The sequence below is a fragment of the Acanthopagrus latus genome, chromosome 18, assembly GCF_904848185.1.
Source record: "Acanthopagrus latus isolate v.2019 chromosome 18, fAcaLat1.1, whole genome shotgun sequence".
In the NCBI taxonomy this organism is placed as follows: domain Eukaryota; kingdom Metazoa; phylum Chordata; class Actinopteri; order Spariformes; family Sparidae; genus Acanthopagrus; species Acanthopagrus latus.
Genome location: NC_051056.1, coordinates 22,995,881 through 23,015,842, shown reverse-complemented (window position 1 = coordinate 23,015,842; position 19,962 = coordinate 22,995,881). Strand labels below are relative to the sequence as shown.

Below are 19,962 nucleotides of genomic sequence, written 5' to 3'. Positions count from 1 at the left end.
AGGTTAAATCTCATTGAGTGCAATGAAGCAATAGAGTCCCTACAAAAGGACAGATGTGATGTGCAGACTGCATCCACAGGCCAGTTGGTTAAGATGTTTGCTTTTGATATTCCACAGGCAAACCAGCCTTGCTGTTCAGAGCAAAACAACCCTAGAACAGGAGGGTGAACTCCTTAGAGCGCATAATTCTTGTCTCCTGCATGAAGTTCAGATGGCTAATAAGAAAGCCATGCACTATTTAGATGACCTGCGCTCAGCAGAGTTAGATCTTTGGTCACACAAGGAGGAGTTGTTTAGACTTAAGTCAGAATATTTCTCCTCACAACAGTGTGCCAATGTGATTCTGGTTACTCCAATTCACACTCGTATATTGATGGAAGGTTAACTGCCTCTCCACTCAGAAGATGTGAACAATTCTCAGCTGACCCTAAGGCCTTGAGAATGGAATGAAGTCAGTTCTTCAACCTCCACTGAGAGATAGAGATAACAGTAACATGACCTCCTATCTTCCTGAAACAGACAGTGAGGTCACAGGTAGTTCATTCCCCAGAAGATATTCTACCCACTGCTCCCAGTCTCCGATGCTTGACACCTTCACCAGTGCCCTTCCCTCTGAAAGGGGGACCAGATCACCCCAGGACTGCCCTGCCTCTCTGCACCTCCATGACAGTGGTAACAGCTGTCCTGCTCCTGCCTCTCAGCTGGACAGAACTGCAGCATGTGATGTCAATGTCCATAGAAACACCAGCTTAGAGTGCAACAATGTACCTAGTATAGAAGGGAACCCTACCATGAAGTCTGGTAAGACACCTGAGAAAGATAGATAGATAGATAGATACTTTGTTGATCCTGGAGGAAATTCAAGAGAAAGACAGAGATCCTGGGCTCACTTGATGCTGACCAAATCGGACTGTGCCCAATCCAGCCTATCAAGTCCAAAGTGATCTGATTAGTTGACCTAATAGTCTAAAATGCCACCGCCCAACATGGGGCTCGAACCCACGACCCTGAGATTAAGAGTCTCATGCTCTACCGACTGAGCTAGCCGGGCTAGCTGAGCTGACAGGAGTGTCTCGGAAATCTCCTGCCTCAAAACGTCACCTTCCCAGCAAACCAAAGGGGGGTGACAAAGGGATGCATAGGGACACCAAGCGTAATCGCCATGTCCACCAACTGCGTTGGCCATGACTGGTCATAATTCTTGGCCCAGAATTATGACCAGCCAGCAAACTGCTCAGATTATGACCACAACTCAATCATAATTCCATAGATAGTGACAACGCCTCAGAATTTCTGCGTCCAGCTACTCAGAGTGTTTCAGCCCTGAGCCACAATTTAAGCAAAACTTGAACTCCAAGAGTCGCAGAGTTAGCTTCTGGTAACTAACAACTCGATCCATCCCTGTACTGACTGTTAACAATAATCAACCTACTTTCCACAGTTACAACAGGAAACCTTGGATTTGTTAGCAACAGCAGCAAACTCCGTTATTCTGAATTTAGTAATAACCCAAAACCATGCTATTCAGACTGAATTCTGATTGGACAGACACTGTCCAACTTTGTAAATACACTTCTAACAGCTCCGTCCTTGTATTTCCTTTTTCTTGTTGTGAATTAAGTGTTACCCAAGATAGAGAGTTAGCCAATGTCCAGCTGGTTACTGAACTGTCCAGATGTTACCAATATTAATGAACTGATGGATGAACTCTTCAAACTATGGATATACATGTGGATTTGTGCTCTCAGGATCCCACGTCAAGGGACATCCTGAGACCAAAGGGGGGATGTTGGGACCCACAGATGAAGTCAGTCATTGTGGATTTCAAAATGGATTCTGAACTGAACTCAGTGTCCCAGAATTCCCCATTCTTCGCATCTAGGTACAAAATTCAGCTTTGAGTTGCTATTGGTCAGGATGGCAGATCAAAACTCCAAGGGCTCTTCTCCATCTCCCCCCACAGAGCTGCCTGTCCTCAAGATCTCTTCTTCTGGGCCTGCTGACAGCTGCAAGCTGCATTATAAACTCAACTTTTTCCATCACATTAACTGTATTATTTTTTAACGTTTATGAAGAACAACAGAACTGCATACTGCATAACAGGCTAGATTAGGGTTATCACTTTTAAATACAGTTTGTCTTTCTTTCAGCCAGCTTGCTCTGATTTGCCTCAAGGCATGCTGGGGACCCAACTGAGGCTAGTCTCAATGTAAATTTGTTTGTTTTCATTTTTATTTTTAGTTATATATTTTTTATTCTGCGACTCTGTGCGCACCAGACAATAAACTGCAATTAAAAAACAATTCTAGTTCTTACCATTCAAGGGCGGCTGTAGCTCAGGAGGTAGAGTGGTTTGTCTTCGGACAATTGGAACAATTGGTTTGAATCCCTGGCTCTCCCAGCTGCATGTCGAATTGTCCTTGAGCAAGATACTGAACTCCGATTTGCTCCTTATGAGCAGTTAGCACCTTGCATGGCAGCCTCTGCCATCCGTGTATGAATGTGTGTGACTAGGTGAATGTGACAGGTGTTGTAAAAGTGCTTTGAGTGGTCTGTTAAGCGCTTTAGAAGTGCAAGTCCATTTGGTAATTAAGGCTACTTTTTGATCTCAAGAATCTAGAAAACTCCATGGGTGATGTGCACATCAAAATCTTCTTGAAAACGTTATGATAGATCAGACATGATTAACTTTTAATATTGTATACACCACCAAATCAGACATAGACATGAATGGTTCAATATGAAGTAATACAGCAAACCTAAGAACTAAATGCATAATGCAGAGCATCAATGTCATTTATAGACAGTTTCACATGTTCATTAATGTACCTTCCAGCTTTTATTGGTTGTTTGATAATTAAACATAAAATAACATTCATGTCATGAACCAGTAACATAAGTCAAGAAGCCTGGTTTACTGATCCCCAGTTAAACAGAACTAAAACATTACACCAAAGCACAGTAGAAGTAGCAAAGTGATGACTTCTTGTGGCCTAGATCAAAATAATTGATATAATTACAGAGACATGGTAATATAGCTCCAAAAGATGTCCCATAAACCATTTCTTTGTCAGTCCTGCAGATTTGTCGCCAACATTAATTCCATCTCATTTTGAACTTTGGCTTTCTCCTTTTCATCTCTTTCGGCGGTCCCATGGTTCCCTAAAACTTGAAGGGTTATTGGTTTTTGGGTTTTCACTTTAAATACATCCCACCTCTCAGGAATCACTCCTTTATTGAAAAGCAGTGAAGCCAGATAGGACAACAACAGAGTGACAAAGATAGTGGACAACATGCAGATTGTCCTTACAGGAGAGTGCTGGATATAAACGCCATCCTCAAGAGTGCATCCTGGGAAGTGGAGCATGACTGGCAACCCTATCAATGGCTCTCCACTCAGCACTCTCATCAGCACTCCAACCAACAAGCCCATGATGGAGCCGTAGCCATTGGAGACGTTACAGAAGAGGACGCAGACGAGTTGAGGGAACATGATGGTGTAGGTTATGTCTGAGCCCAGGATCCAGAAAACCATGACGCTGTTCTGTAAGAAGGTGAGTGATGTGCCAGCCAAGCCCACCAACACCACGGTGACTCGGATCACCCACTGGAGCTCTCGATCTGATGCCTGCAGGGGGGAAAAAAAAACCTTGAAGCAGAAACAGAAAGAAACAGCCATGATTCTGTTCTTCTCCTCTGGTCTCCTCTCACCTTGGTCCTCAGGATGTTCTTATAGATGTTGGATGTGAAGATGGAGGCGGAGGACAATAAAGCAGAGTCCGTAGATGACATCACCGCAGCAGCTATTGCTCCGATACCGATGATGGAGATGTAGCTTGGCGTGAGATACTGCAGAGCAATGGGCAGAATCTGACTGGCTTCACCTCGCTCGTACGGGGACGGGGATCCATACGTGGTCATGTTCCAATCTGATGCCCACAAAGTAAAGATGTGACATAAATCACCATGGTCACACTATTTTTTTATGCTCACTTTACCTGTTGATGCTGCCATGGCTCCAATCATAATCGGCGGGACTCCTAGTATGAGGACGAGGGGAGCTGCAATAAAGCAGGTGATCCTGGCAGTGGCTGACGAAGAAGCTGACAGGGTCCTCTGGTGGAAGCTTTGATATCCCAGGCTACCTAGAGACTTAAACATAAAACAAAGAAAACCACTCTTTCTATATATTCACTTGTTGTTATAAGTAAGCTACACTATGCTTGTCAGTGTTTGCACTGGTATCACAGGAACTTTGGAGGGCCTGGAGGAGAAAGTGTGACTTGAATTTATGTTGAGGTGAAGACACCAAAGTGGAGGAGGATGAGAAGAAACATGTAGCAACAAGGCCAAATCAGAAATTACCAGTACATAAACACAAAATAATCAACACATATTTGAGCTACTTTTATTAAAGTCAAGATACGCGGGCAGTGCAGAGAGGCAGATGGATTAACCAGAAGTACTTTTCATATCATATGGCGAACCAGCAAAATGGTGGATCACGTGGCCTACGGGGAGCATGCACAGTATAATGAAAATAAAATGGGTCCAAAACAGTGACCCCTGAGGCACCCCACAAAACCAGTTAAGAACAACCAGTGCTTCACTGGTGCACATCACGTAAGGACAACTCAAGCTGAACACATGATTAACCAGAAGTACAAGTCATCAGTATATGTCTTCATTATTCATGTCTGTGCTGTAAAAGTACAGAATCTTTAACAGGAGGTACCGTAAGCCTGGATGGTTGTTTTTTGCAAACTTCAGACAGTATGAAAAAAACTTTGAGAAAGCCGGCCAAGCCACCCTCGAGCCCTGGTGATAGACGTGAGCCAACAGATGCTAGCACAAGTGCAGTGGAGCCAGGACTTATTCAAGCTTTATATAAGATAAATGATAACCTCACTAGAGTCATCGACACCAAAGTTGCCACAGTCTTAGAGGCCACTAAAGAACAGACCTCACAGTTACAAGCAGTTGCCACATGTATAGATGATGCTCAAAAGAGAATTGCTGATGTTGAACAGGTGGCTACATCCTCGGAAACTAAGATAGCACCTCTTCAAAAACAAGTGTGCAGCATGCAGTAGCATATTGATGATCTTGACAACTGAGGGCACAGATGTAATGTGCTTGTGATTGGCTTGCACGAAAACACAGAAGGGTCAAAACCTGTGACATTTTTGGAAAGGTGGGTGCCTGAGTACCTCCAGATGACTACGAAGGACAGCCGGCTGAAGCTTGACCGGGCTCATATATCCTTGGCACCGAAACCCGGCCCAAACCAGCGTCCAAGACCATTGATACTGAGGTTCCACAACTTTCAGGATAAACAGCGAGCAATGGAGGCAGCATTCTCGCAAATCTGATCAAGATGACTTCTCACCCAGAGAACCCACAGTCTCCTTCTTCAACGACTACTCAGCTGACGTGGTTTGAAAGCGTAAGGCTTTTGACGACACCAAGACCCGACTAAAGAAAATGAACATTTTGCTCCATTCTACCCTGCTACTCTCAGGGTGACGGTGGATGGAAAGCAGAGAAGATCTGATTCGCCAGAGGACGCCAAATTGCTGGTACAGTCATTAGAACAAGGATTCAAAAGTACGTCAGACTGACATGGACCATTAGAATGTTTACTTATGCATTCTCACATAATGCATCTTTAAAAATTGTTGTTACAATAAATGATACTGAGTGGGATGACCTATGCAAGATCAATTTCAGTATGTAATCACACCAAGTCAATGCAATGGAAGATTTTGCATAGAATGCATATATCCCCTAACAGTAGACACAATTCTAATCCCACATTATCTCCAATGTGTCTTAAAGGTAAAACAGAAATTGGCTTGTTTGTTTGAAGTGTTTATCTGTCCTTGTAAAACTGAAAATGAATAAATATATTCTTAAGAAGTAAAAGTTTTTCCACGTCATATGGCAACCTAATACAGATTCCTTCACTAGTCCTCAGTGACTGCATGTATCAAAACTATGCAACATCACAAAATTACTGAATGTAGTCCTTACCAATAACAAGAAATCATCAATCCACCTCCACGCTGTGTCTCCATCTATTGATCCGATCCAGGGGGCCTGGTAGGTGAAGTTGAAAGCAGTCTTGGTGATGTCAGCTGAATGGGGGTTCGTCAGGATGAAGGGGACACATAACCACTGCAGAAAAGTCAAAGAAGGTTTCAGTGGCTAAGGTAAAGTAGTGTGACAGGTCAGGTCAGGTTAGATGCTTGGCAGGATACCAGGGAGTCACCATATACTTTTTATGAGATCTCATAAGAGACAAGACATCGTGTCCCTCATAAGAAAAATGTCCTTTCCTGTACAGTAGTGTTTAGTGAGGAACTCACCAAACTAACGAATATAAGGGTCAGCTGTATGATGTCTGTGTAGGCCACAGAGTAGAGGCCTCCCATCAGCGTGTAGACGATGGCTACAGCAGCAGAGATCCAAATACAAAGAGTGTAGGGCAGATCCAGGATCACACTCATAGTTGCACCTATGAAGTCACACCGACAGATGTGCCAATTGAATACATTGAACACTATTTCAGACAGATTCCTTGTTCTTTTTTCAATGTCCACTGTGCATATCAAGATGAATAAATCTTCATTTCAGTTAAAAACAGATCATGGTCATAGTTGATTATTGTAAACCTATTGTTCTACTCAACTTTTCTTGTTGTATTGTAATATTTTATTAAGATTCAGTGTGTAAAATACTTGCACCATAGACTACATTTCCCCAAATTTTTGCAGGCTAACAAGTTGTTAAATTTAACAGCTGTCGAGTCTCTGCTCATATTACATCTATTGACAGATGTCAGGGGGTTCACAGCATTGCATAAGTTGTAAACCTGCTTCAGCATCTCACCAGGTAATTTTTGTGAAAAGATTATACAGTCCCTAACACAAAATGCTTGTTTCGTTCCTGAGAATATACACTGGTGGTGCATAGCAAGACTGCAAGTGACAAGCAAGTTCATAACGAATATGCTCATTGAGACATGGTACAGAATTTATCATAGCAATGGAAAAAGAATGTGAGAAAACCTGTATCAGTGCCACTTACCTAAACCAATAAGAGTTCCTGTAACCCAGATTATGTCAGATATCAACAGCGCCACAGACAGAACTCCACTTATCAGATTTCCATACTTGATCTGGAAGGGGTCCATCATCGTCACATATTTTCTGTCTCTCATTGTCTTGGCGAAGAAGAGCCCACCTTAATAATTGAATCACACAGAGGGAGACAGATCTGTGGCACTGCATGTAGCCCTGCATCTTGTCACATTAGCATTGCACTCCATCAACACATTTCTATGTGCATTTATTAGTAAATAGAGACAAAGTGACACTTCCGTTTGAGTTGTACCATGAGTTACACCTATGATGTTTCTCGATATCAAAGATGACTTTCCAAGTCAGGAAAAGTAGCAGTTTGTTAAATTATCATCAAGTTCTGAGTGAAACTGCCCAGCAAACTACATCGTCTCGCTCAACACACACCACCAACACCAATATGGCCGCCAACTCAATACAGGGTGTAAGTTACAGGTTTTGCGTAGCGTTCAATGGGACGACATAACTAACGCAACTGTTGGCTGTGTAGTCTTTATAACCATGTATTTTCACAGTCTTATATTTCATTAGTTTTATAACGAACTGCAACTTTCTTGAGTTGGAAAATTATCAATTGACGGCACAATACTAGTTTGGTTTTCTAGTTTGTTGATGGTGTTTTTGTAAGATTCAGCTTTTTGAAATGAAAGCTTGCATTCTGTTACCCCCATCCCACCTCCCATGAGTCTGCATTTGGGTCCACCAAATCACAACCACACCCTGACAGCATGAACTGACCATAAACATGGAAAACATAAACACCCAGTAGACTTCAGTTGCCATCTTCCTGAAAGTTCCAATAGTGCACAAAAACTTGGCAGATTTTTGATTTGTGACTTCTTTTTCTTTGTCTTTGATATTCATAAGCAGTCGTCAATCAACTGGTTCTGTTTCAGGTTCACCACCTGCGATGGAAATTCTGTAGAGCTGGTGACCCAATGTCTTATGAGGCAGCATTTATTGACAGGCTTGATCAAGTGGAATAATAGAGACCACAGTGTGCAGTGTGCCAGCCACTACCATTCTGATGAGGTTCCCGATCAGTAGTCTCTTTAAGCCATCGCTAGATGTCCATGTTAAATGAAGAGTGAGCTTTGTTAACCTTGGTGATACAGTATGTTTTTGGGATGACGCACATAGACAAAACAATCAGTCGAAGCTGAGATGTGTTGCTTCAGTAACAACTGTATCTCCAGACTGATAGCTTTACTCTAAGCCTTGGTTTCCACAGAAATGAGGCTGTTTTTGCTTCAGTCTTATTAGTACTGCTTTGCTAAGCTTACAGACACAGAACAGAAAGAAAGTCACTAAATCAGGAGGGAAATTCCTTCACGACACCTCTTCTTCTTCTTCTTCTTCTTCTTCTTCTACTCTGTTTTACAGCCATGCATAATGTAACCTATACCAAAAACTTCTGAAAAAACTATGCTTTGTTTAGGTCTTTTTTATTTAATTCTGCATAGGTACATCTAACACCAAATCTAGGAATACAATCCATAGATTTCAGAAATAAATCACATTTTTTAAATTTTGTTTAGAAAAATTATGATATTCAATATATAATTAGAGGGGAAAAAAAGTCCTACCAACAATGAAAGTAGTAGCAGGTGTCAATGGAGCGAAAGCCCAGGTCAGTCCCATGGTTGGAGTGTACACCGCCTCCGCCAGACCAACGATGAAGCCCCCTCCAACAAATGTAGCTGTAGGAAGCATGTGTAAGCAACATCCCCAACACACACTTCCACGTATACACTGTAAGCATATCCCAAACAATGAAATCGAAAAATTAAATTTAAAAAAAGTAAATTTGATGACGATAGCACTGTTCTCTTCATTGAATTATAGATTGGAAAATAGAGAGAAACACTGAAAGGATGTTGTGATCACAGAGGTTAGGGTCTGCTTGTGAGATTTTTATTTTATTGCAGCATTTCTTTACAAACCTGTAGACTTACTAATGAAGGGCCATTAAAAAGTGCAGATGTTTTCTGGTATACTCAAGTTGTTATCAGTTTGTTGCTAATACTAGCTGGTAAACATTACAGTATTAACAATGGCTAGCTGACATGGATGTTGCCTACATTAGCTAACGTTAATGTGGCTAATGCCAGCTAGGTAAAGTTAGGACAGTACAGTGCCGTTATACGATCGGCTCTCAAACCTTCTCAAAACATTTTTGAACCCGACAATTATTGACGTACAACCACAATAATGTTTAAAGGAAAATAAATACTTTTATTATGAACCTTTCTGCAAGCTCTTTAAACATATTCTTTTTTTTAAAAAAAATAATGATTTGTCTCCAGAAAAATGTTATGAATAAGACCTTCAACATCCCAGACCAGTGATACTGGCTCTTAATGTGTTACAACTTGGCGTATGTAAAACTGTGTGAAAAACTATAACAGTCATCACAGTGGATTCCACGGGTGCCACATGGTGCCTCATCGTTACATTGTCTTTGATTTACATAAATTTGGCTGTTACCTGAAACTACTTCCCCATCACACACTCACCTGTCATGGTGAAGACTCCCACGGCAAGGCTGATCCCTCTGTTGCCCAGCAGACTGACCTCTGTCTGGTCTGCCTGGCTGCTCGTCTTCACCCGCTTGGACTTCACGGAGGCCCAGATGCCGGTCCCCAGCACCAGCAGGTAGAAGAACACCATCACCACCACTCCTGGGACGTTCAGGCTCATCGTGTGACTGCCTGTGTCTTCCACGTTGTATTTATCACCAGTGGGACTGGATTTCAACTAGAAGAGACAGCAGTCAATCACTTATATTTATTAATTTATCAACTGTCTATGTTTTTCCTTTCTAGAGTCAAACTCTGTATATTGGGAATAGGCCCTGAAGACTTTGTTGTAACTCATCAACAATCGCTGCTTGCTAAATAAGAAAAGTAAGTAGGAGTGTCATGCATTGGCATCTACCAGAGCCTCTTTTTTGATACCACCTGGGAGGAACTTTTGGAGCTTAAAGTCCATCTACTGTATAACGCTTCACTTATGTTATTTATCTGTTTTATATAGGCTTAAATATTCATTCTCAAATAACATTATAAAGCTCTGTCGAATAAGGTAAGCACAGAAATGAATGCAACACATTTATAAATGTTTTACTTTTACTCGACTACATTTAAGTGATAACTATAGTATATGCATTGCAGTTCAATTCACAGCCATTTATATTCAAGAAGCTTTTAAGCTGTTGTAAGTCGTTGAATCAATTTAGACACTTTAAGCTTTTTATTGAATTAAAATGTATGATCCGGGGCATTTTCTCTGGGTGAAACTGTGAATTGTATCAAAACAGATATTAAACTGCTCCAGAATACATGAAATACCTGCAGAGTTGCTTGGTTCAGTGTGAACACAGCAGCAGTGTAGAGAAAGCCTTTTTGTGGCTCCTATTATTATCAGTTGGCTGTAGTTGTCCTAAAACAGCTGTCCGCTGTACCAGAGTGAGATTAATGTTGCAAACAGCTATCAACCAAAGTTCAACAGCAACTTCAACTTTAAGTTAGTGAGTAAGTAAGCTAAGTAAGTTGTTATGTTACTTGGCTGCTAACTGTGACTTTAAAATAATAAAACAAAAAAATTATCAACATCAGTGTATGAACTTACCTCTCTGCTGTGGGTCCGCTGGATTTTGAGGAGCAAACTCATCTGACAGATTAGTCTGTGTTCTCTCTCTCTCTCTCTCTCTCTCTCTCTGTCTATCTGTCTGTCTGTCTGTCTGTCTGTCTGTCTGTCTGGTTATAGAGAACCAGTCTATCAACCTGTCCTCCCTAACTGTTCAGACTTCTCCAAAGGGATTTTAAGGATGTGCCTATGGAATAAGCTGTTGTCTCATACTTTGCTCTCTAAACATGTTGCAGCTCTCAGTTGGACATTCACTTGCGAATGCCAAAGAATAACTCAGCCCTTCCCCAGGCTAGCCATGGTCGAGTTCTCTTGTTAGACAGAATTTCTTGTGAAAGAAAATGCCTATTCCATGCACTCAGATAACCCCATACCTGACATTTCTTGTAAAACCAGCATGATGGGTCTTCAGCTTTGTAAAAGCAGATGTCATACTTGTCGTTACACAGCCTGTTAAGGTGGTATACAGCTAAACACAGAGTTATGAACCTGGACTTCACAAGTTTCATGGGACTGAAGATAGAAGAAAGGAAGGAATGTTCCCCCAAGTAACTAAAAATCTTAATTGAAAAGTAATATGTAATATGAATATAATACAAAGGTTCATTGGCGCTCTTCTAAGCTGACCTAGAACAACGTAAAAAGGACGCAGAATAATGCAAAAAATATGTACTATTACTTGTGTGGAAAAATACAACAATACAACAAATGAAATGGATAAGTCTGACAAAAAAAACATCACAAAGAATTTTCATCCCATCAAAAAGTTATAGAACCACCATCATAACATCATATTAAGGAGTAGTTAATCATTTAGACCCCCCTGGGAAAAATATATTGATAAAAACAAACATATTCTATATCAATCAAAGAGCACATATTTACTATAGAGTGGTGTAAAGATGTCAGTTTTTTTGTAAACTAACCTGGAAGAACATATGATCATCAAAAGAATTAATATAATATGGTACCATGATGAAACCTGGGATTTAAACCTTGAGACAGGGAACCGGATGTGCATAAATGCTGACCTATTTCTGGGTTTCGGGACTAAAAACTACACCACTCTATGAAACTCACCACACACACACACACACACACACACACACACACACACACACACACACAGATAGCTTCATGTAGTACATGTTAGTTAGATTGTGTGTTTTCATCTTTGTGTTGAATAAAAGACTTTTGAACCTTGCTGTCTATTTGATATTGTGCAAGAGTGAATGTTGCCAACCTCTACACTGTCAAGAACTGCAAAATCCTTCAACCGTTATTAGCTGTTAACCTACAACTCCATTTTAATGTTGCATAGACACTACTCAATTATGCCTCGTGTAATGCAAGGCCCAACATAGGGTGCCCCATGTGAGGCAGTGTACTGCTGGCAATCATTCATAAATGTGCAATATTCATTTCAGCATAATTTGTACTAAAATTTGAGATTCACATCTTGAACCCTTTAGCCAAAAGTTGTTACATGGAACAACTAGTCTGCTACAGGAGTAGACGTTGATTTGTGTAACTGATTTGTCAATTAAATGTATAAACCATTTGATTAACCAAAATCTTTAAGGTTATTAACTGCCACTTGCCATTTACTATTACCGCTATCACTTCAAGTTGAAAGTGTTCTGTAGAAAGTGTGAGAATTTCAGCTTAGAGGAGAACCCTACCATGAAGTCTTTGTTTGTGAATAACCTTCACCTGCGTGTACACACTCATGTTGCAATTACGATGTGTCAAGAAAACCTCTCACTGAATGAGATAAGGGAGATGACACAGGTAGTTTGGGAAACTGTTGTCATTTCATAATCCATTGGTAAGACACCTGAGCCGGCCTGCTCAGACACAGCAGTGTCTCGGAAATCTCCTGCCTCAAAACGTCACCCTCCCAACAGACAAAAGGGGGGTGACAAAGGGATGCATAGGGACACCAAGCGTAATCGCCATGTCCACCAACTGCAATGGCCTTAATTGCTCATTGGTCATTCCAACGCCTCAGAATTTCTGCGTCCAGCTACTCAGAGTGTTACAGCCCTGATCCACAATTTAAGCAAAACTTGAACTCCAAGAGTCGCAGAGTTAGCTTCTGGTAACTAACAACTCGATCCATCCCTGTACTGACTGTTAACAATAATCAACTTACTTTCCTACAGTTACAACAGGAAACCTTGGATTTGTTAGCAACAGCAGCAAACTCCGTCATTCTGAATTTAGTAATAACCCAAAACCATGCTATTCAGACTGAATTCTGATTGGACAGACACTGTCCAACTTTGTAAATACACTTCTAACAGCTCCATCCTCGTATTTCCTTTTTCTTGTTGTGAATTAAGTGTTACCCAAGATAGAGAGTTAGCCAATGCCCAGCTGGTTACTGAACTGTCCAGATGTTACTAATATTAATGAACTGAAGGATGAACTCTTCAAATTATGGATATACGTGGATTTGTGCTCCCAGGATTCCACATCAAGCGACATCCTGAGACCAAAGGGGGGATGTTGGGACCCACAGATGAAGTCAGCCATTGTGGATTTCAAAATGGATTCTGAACTGAACTCAGAGTCCCAGAATTCCCCATTCTTCACACCTAGGTAAAAAATTCAGCTTTGAGTTACTACTGATCAGGATGACAGATCAAAACTCCAGCGCCTTTCTTGTTCTTAGTCTCTTACTCTACACCCTCTACTCCTTTGACTTCTTATCCTCAAGGGCTCCTCTCCATCTCCCCCCACAGAGCTGCCTGTCCTCAAGATCTCTTTTTCTGGGCCTAACAGCTGCTGAGAGCTGCAAGCTGCATTTGCAGCAGGCCCAAAGAACTTCTCCTCACTGCAGACACAAAGTCCTGCCAGTATTCCAGATCAGTTGGCACCAGCAGCTGCGATCTAAAACTTGACAGCTAACTTCACAACCTAGGTTAGACTCGCAGTTTGTGTCCAAAAAACATCCAAGGTGAGAGTTTGACTGTTCACTGTTGCCGGTACTTTATTGTAAATAAAATAAAATACAAAATAAAAATGCAAGAGGTTTAAAGCAGGTTTTGCAGGCACAGACATGATGCACAACACGCTCACAGACTGAGGTCAATGACGGTATCTACTGGCCCGCCTTCTCCCTGTCATGCTCTACCAGCAGCCTTTTTAAAAGGTGTCACCATCACCACCTATTGAGAGTGCACACTTAAAAAAAGAAATGATGTCATCAAAATAGAACTATAATCATGTAAAACATAAAAAACTTAATTGGGGGACCTACATACTGTTTACTCCTCTGCTGACTTTCATCACTTTTAAAAACAAACTTTACTTGAAAACCTTATTTTAGATCAGACATGATTAATGCCATAACTTTTAATATTGTATTGGCTTCACCTCGCTCGTACGGGGACGGGGATCCATACATGGTCATGTTCCAATCTGATGCCAACAAAGTAAAGATGTGACATAAATCACCATGGTCACACTATTTTTTTATGCTTACTTTACCTGTTGATGCTGCGACAGCTCCAATCATAATCGGCGGGACTCCAAGTAAGAGGACGAGGGGAGCTGCAATAAAGCAGGTGATCCTGGCAGTGGCTGACGAAGAAGCTGACAGGGTCCTCTGGTGGAAGCTTTGACATCCCAGGTTACCTAGAGACTTATACATAAAACAAAGAAAACCACTCTTTCTATATATTCACTTGTTGTTACAAGTTAGCTACGCTATGCTTGTCGGTGTTTGCACTGCTATCACATGGAACTTTGGAGGGCCTGGAGGAGAAAGTTGGACTGGGACTTGAATTTATGTTGAGGCAAAGGGACCAAAGTGGACAGTGATGGATGAAGATGAGATGCCGTTTGTGAGCTAAAAGGCTGCAAGACAGACACCCAACTGGACTGTGTTAGCAAAGTTGTCACAAGGTTTTGATCATAAGCCAAGCCCATTAAGACAGGGGTTTAGCCAGTAGTATGTTTTAGCCAGGTATCGTTGTCTCTGCTTCAGGTTACGTTGACTTGGTGTGCTGTTAAACCATACAAATGTCGACATAAACCACGTGTGATTACATGTTAAACCCATGTGATATACCAATTCAAATTTCCATGTGAAACCCATGAATTGATGTGTATATGTTGTACAGGCACTGCTGCTTTGTTTTCTGACAAAGTGGTGAAAACTTTGACTACATGTAGCAACAAGGCCAAATCAGGAATTGAAAAGATACTAGGTCTGAAGCTAGAGATGGACCCAATGTCTCTCATTTTAGGCCATCCTGCTAGTTACAAATTAGAGACTGTATTGTATTTTCACATAAGCAGCTAGGAAGAATATTATATTGCAATGGATAAGTGGCAAAGAGCCAACTGTTAAGGGTTGGCATGAGATGCTGTGTGATTTAGTGCATCTGGAATACTTGACATGTATAGTTCACTCAAAATCAAAACAATGTGATGTTGGGCCCAGAACAAGTTTGGACCCCAGTGTCTCTGCCATTATGTTAAAAGGATTTCCTGAAAAGTCGCAAGGGAGGGCATACTGTTGTGTATTTATTTATGTATCATTTTTATTTCTTCTTCCATGTGTAGAATTGTAGGTGTGTAACTGAGCAGTGGTGTGTGTGTTGTGGTTTTATTTTTGGCCTGTTTGTTTGAAGTGTTTATCTGTCCTTGTTGTAAAACTGAAAATGAATAAATATATTCTTAAGAAGTACAAGTTCGCCTCCTTGAACCGGCACCTTATCGTGGTGGAGGGGTTTGAGCACCTGAATGATCCTAGGAGCTATATTGTCTGGGGCTTAATGCCCCTGGTAGGGTCTCCCAAGGCAAACAGGTCCTAGGTGACAGGTCAGACTAAGATCGGTTCAAAACCCCCTAATGACAGAGAAAATATCAAGGACGCGTACGTCGCCCGGATTGGCGTCACTAGGGCCCCACCCTGGAGCCAGGCCTGGGGTTGGGGTTTTTGCCCACAGGACCCGGCCGGGCGCAGCCCGAAGGAGCGACGTGGGCCCACCCTCCAGTGAGCTCACCACTTGCAGGAAGGTCCAGAAGGGGCAGGTGCGGTGTGATTTGGGTGGCGGTCGTGGGCGGGGGCCCTGGCGACCCAATCCCCGGATGGTGACTCTAGCCATGGGGACATGGAATGTCACCTCACTTAGGGGGAAAGAGCCTGAGCTGGTGCGAGAGGTTGAGCGGTACCGGCTAGAGATATTCGGGCTCACCTCCACGCACAGCCTGGGCTCTGGAGAGTGCTCCAACCGGGGACTCTGTCGTTCTACTGGGGGACTTCAACGCTCACGTGGGCAGTGACAGTGTTACCTGGAGGGGGGTGATTGGGAGGAATGGCCTCCCCGATCTGAACTAGAGTGGTGTTTTGTTACTGGACTTCTGTGCTAGTCACAGTTTGTCCATAACGAACACCATGTTCAAGCATAAGGGTGTCCATATGTGCACGTGGCACCAGGACACCCAGGCTGGAGGTCAATGATCGACGTTGTGGTCGTGTCATCTGACCTCCAGCCGTATGTCTTGGACACTCGGGTGAAGAGAGGGGCTGAACTGTCAACTGATCACCACCTGGTGGTGAGTCGGATCCACTGGCAGGGGAGGAAGCTGGACAGACCTGGCAGACCCAAATGTATTGTGAGGGTCTTCTGGGAATGTCTGGCAGAACCCTCTGTCAGGGAGGTCTTTAAATCCCACCTCCGGGAGAGCTTGGACCTGATCGCGAGGGAGGCTGGGGACATTGAGTCTGAATGGACCATGTTCTCCACTTCTATTGTTGACGCGGCTGTCCGGAGCTGTGGCCGTAAGGTCTCCAGTGCCTGTCGTGGCATCAATCCCCGAACGCGGTGGAGGACTCTGGAAGTAAGGGATGCTGTCAAGCTGAAGAAGGAGTCCTATCAAGCCTGGTTGGCCCGGGGGACTCCTGAAGCAGCTGACGGGTACTGGCAGGCCAAGCGAGCAGCAGCATGGGCAGTCACGGAAGCAAAAACTCGGGTCTGGGAAAAGTTCGGGGAGGCTATGGAGGAGGACTATCGCTCAGCCTCGAGGAAATTCTGGCAAACCATCCGGCGCCTCAGGTGGGGGAAGCAGTCTTCCACCAACACTGTTTACAGTGGGGGTAGGGAGCTGTTGACCTCAACTGGGGACGTTGTCGGGCGGTGGAAGGAATACTTCGAGGATCTCCTCAATCCCACTGACATGTCTTCCATAGAGGAAGCAGAGGCTGAGGACTCAGAGGCTGACTCATTCATCACCCAAGCCGAAGTCACTGAGGTAGTCGGGAAGCTCCTCAGTGGCAAAGCACCGGGGGTGGATGAGATCCGCCCTGAGTACCTCAAGTCTCTGGATGTTGTGGGGCTGCCTTGGTTGACACGTCTCTGCAACATTGCATGGCAGTCGGGGACAGTGCCTCTGGACTGGCAGACCAAGGTGGTGGTCCCCCTATTCAAAAAGGGGGACCGGAGTGTTCCAACTATCGGGGGATCACACTCCTCAGCCTCCCTGGGAAAGTCTATTCCAGGATACTGGAGAGGAGAATTCGGCCGATAGTCGAACCTCGGATTCAGGAGGAACAATGAGGTTTTCGTCCGGGCCGTGGAACACTGGACCAGCTCCATACCCTCCGCAGGGTGCTCGAGGGCTCATGGGAGTTTGCCCAACCAGTCCACACGTGTTTTGTGGACTTGGAGAAAGCATTCGACCATGTCCCTTGTGGTATTCTGTCGGAGGTGCTCCGGGAGTACGGGGTCAGAGGCCCTCTGTTAAGGGCTGTACGGTCCCTGTACGACCGGAGCAGGAGTCTGGTTCGCATTGCCGGCAGTAAGTCAGACCTGTTCTCGGTGCATGTTGGACTCTGGCAGGGCTGCCCTTTGTCACCGGTTCTGTTCATTATTTTTATGGACAGAATTTCTAGGCGCAACCATGGGCCGGAGGGGGTCTGGTTCGGGAGCCACAGGATTTCATCTCTGCTTTTTGCGGATGATGTTGTCTTGTTGGCTCTTTCGCGCCAGGACCTCCAGCATGTCCTGGGACGGTTTGCAACCCACTTTCAGGTGTACTTGCACACCGGTTTATTACTGAAGCGTACACATGCCATTCAATGTAGTAGGGCATCCCCTGCTGGTGACTACCAATACATCACAACTCCTCCCCTCTTATTGAATTACCAGCTATTCATAACAACAGTAGCCTGTTAGGGGTACATTAGAACTGAACTAAATATTGACAGATCAGATGAACTAGTTATTTTTCTTTCTTTTGATCTTTTCTTTTTTACAAAACATATCTCAAGGTAACAAAAGACTAACTTAGGCGAGGGGATAGACTGCTTCATTGCCTAGAGTGTATCAAGGGATTATTCTGCCCTTTGTTTGAGACAACACTCTAACTGAACACGTACAAAACATTCACCAGTTTAAAGAGTCGGTCTATCTGGTGGTTTGCGGTCCCGCCTTGGGTACCAGCTCAGTGTATGTTGGTGTGTTGCTAGAGTGTCAGAGTGGGCGATGACTGACTGACCTGTGGATGTAGTGACCCACTCACTGACATGGTTGGATGTCTCTGGCTTTCCACCAGTGTCAGGCGGAACAGGCAGACTGTCCATGCTGGGTGTCGGTTGCACGTCAGCTGCAGCTTGGACAATGTTAACATGACTACCATCATCTGGTCAGAATGCCGATTCCACTGGTGTGTTGATCCCACACTGACCTGGTAGGACACTGTGCCAGCCTGTGATGTAACAGTTCCAGCTGTCAAATTTTTCTCTCCCTGGATCGCAGATGCTGAAGGTCCTGGACTTAGTGCCCTGTGGGTGAACTGGGCACCATGTGCCTAATCCACCTCTGCTGCCACACTCAGTTTTAGCAGGTCAAGGCGAGTGCGAAGCTTGCGGTGCAGAAACAGAATTGCCGATGTCTCCTGAGTAGTTGTATGAGCCACCAGGGACCAGCAAGAGGCTGAATTGAGCCAGCTGAGGCCTTTTATTCTGCACCTGGGCAGGGGGAGGAGCTAAGGGAGGAGTTTTGCTGACTACCTGGGTTGCATTCAAAACACCTCACTTAGGTTCACTACACTGGCAAACTCCTCTGATGTGAACTGTGGTCCATTCTTGCTAAAGAGCACCTCTGATACTTGTTAATGGCTGAACAGACCTCTAAGTACCTGAATAGTCTTCTCTGGCATGGTTGAGTCCATTAAAATGACTTCAGGCCACTTAGAGTGGGCATCAACCACAACAAAGAACATGCATCCCTCAAACAGACCAGCGAAATCGATATGAATTTGCTGCCATGGGTGCAGAGGTGTAAGACTAGATGTTTTCTGGATGCGTTGACAGAACACACAAGTTTTGCACTTGTCTTCAATCTGAGTATCAAGACCCGGCCGCCACACATAGCTCCGTGCCATGGCCTTCATTTTGACCACTCCGAGGTGCCCTGTGTGCAGTTCTTCCAGCACCTGTTGACACAATTTAGGTTTACACAGCCTTGCAGTAAAGTCAGTTCATTCCTCCGTACTATAAGAGGCATACAGGACAAACTGTCAGTGTTTCCATGATCAGTGGCACGCCAATACTTGATGGTGTAATTGTGCGCTGCTAGTAAGAGTGCCCATCGCTGCAGTCTCACTGCAGCCATTGAAGGAATCGCCTTGCTAGGGCACAGTATGGTTGATAGTGGGCGGTGATCAGTTAACAACGACGGTAATGACTGTACTGATAGGAGTGAAACTCCAGAAAGGATTCCCATAGTTTTGCTCAATTTTCTTGAGGCGAAGGCTATGTGTTTCTCTTTGCCACTTGGCAGTTTATGGGAAATGACAGCTCCCACCCCATAGGGCAAAGCATCGCAGGCAAGTATACGTGAGAGTGCTGGATCATAATATGTTTGATCATTTTTGCTTGCGAGCTGTTCTTTTGCTTTACAGAATGCATTGTTACTTTCTTTTGACCACTCCCACTTCACCTCTTTATGCAGCAAAGCGTTCAATGGGTGGAGTAAAGTCGACAGGTGTGGAACAAAACGTGCATAGTAGTTAGTGTCCCAAGAAAGAGCGCAACTGACTTGTGTTGGTTGGCTCAGTAGCATCCAGTATGGCACAGATTTTATCAGGTGACTTGTGAAGTCCTTTAGAGTCTGTTACGTGCCCAAGATACTCCAGAGAACTCCTGAAAACTCGC

At 43.7% G+C, this 19,962-nt stretch overlaps 1 protein-coding gene and 1 non-coding gene across 2 annotated transcripts; both read right to left on the bottom strand.

Moving 5' to 3' along the window:
* Positions 1-978: 978 nt before the first annotated feature.
* Positions 979-1,051, bottom strand: trnak-cuu. Its single transcript has one exon. It is a non-coding gene; the product is annotated as a tRNA-Lys (tRNA).
* Positions 1,052-2,534: 1,483 nt separating this feature from the next.
* Positions 2,535-18,799, bottom strand: LOC119007628 (high-affinity choline transporter 1-like). Its single transcript, XM_037077414.1, has 10 exons — positions 18,303-18,799; positions 14,281-14,439; positions 9,659-9,899; positions 8,729-8,842; positions 7,090-7,245; positions 6,369-6,517; positions 6,034-6,177; positions 3,999-4,152; positions 3,712-3,929; positions 2,535-3,628 (listed from the first exon to the last, which is right to left on the bottom strand). The coding sequence occupies exons 1-10, from the start codon at positions 18,444-18,446 to the stop codon at positions 3,071-3,073; spliced, it is 2,037 nt and encodes a 678-aa protein (XP_036933309.1). The 5' UTR covers positions 18,447-18,799; the 3' UTR covers positions 2,535-3,070.
* Between the last annotated feature and the right edge of the window lie 1,163 nt (positions 18,800-19,962).

What these genes read in the sequence shown, in the direction of transcription:
- LOC119007628 (XM_037077414.1), bottom strand. Translation starts at nt 18,446, where the DNA reads ATGATGGTAGTCATGTTAACATTGTCCAAGCTGCAGCTGACGTGCAAC. An exon ending in AGGAACTCTTATTGGTTTAG is followed by an intron (nt 6,518 to 7,089) that starts GTAAGTGGCACT and finishes GTGACTTCATAG; the next exon opens with GTGCAACTATGAGTGTGATC. An exon ending in TTGATGATTTCTTGTTATTG is followed by an intron (nt 4,153 to 6,033) that starts GTAAGGACTACA and finishes TTTATGTTTAAG; the next exon opens with TCTCTAGGTAGCCTGGGATA.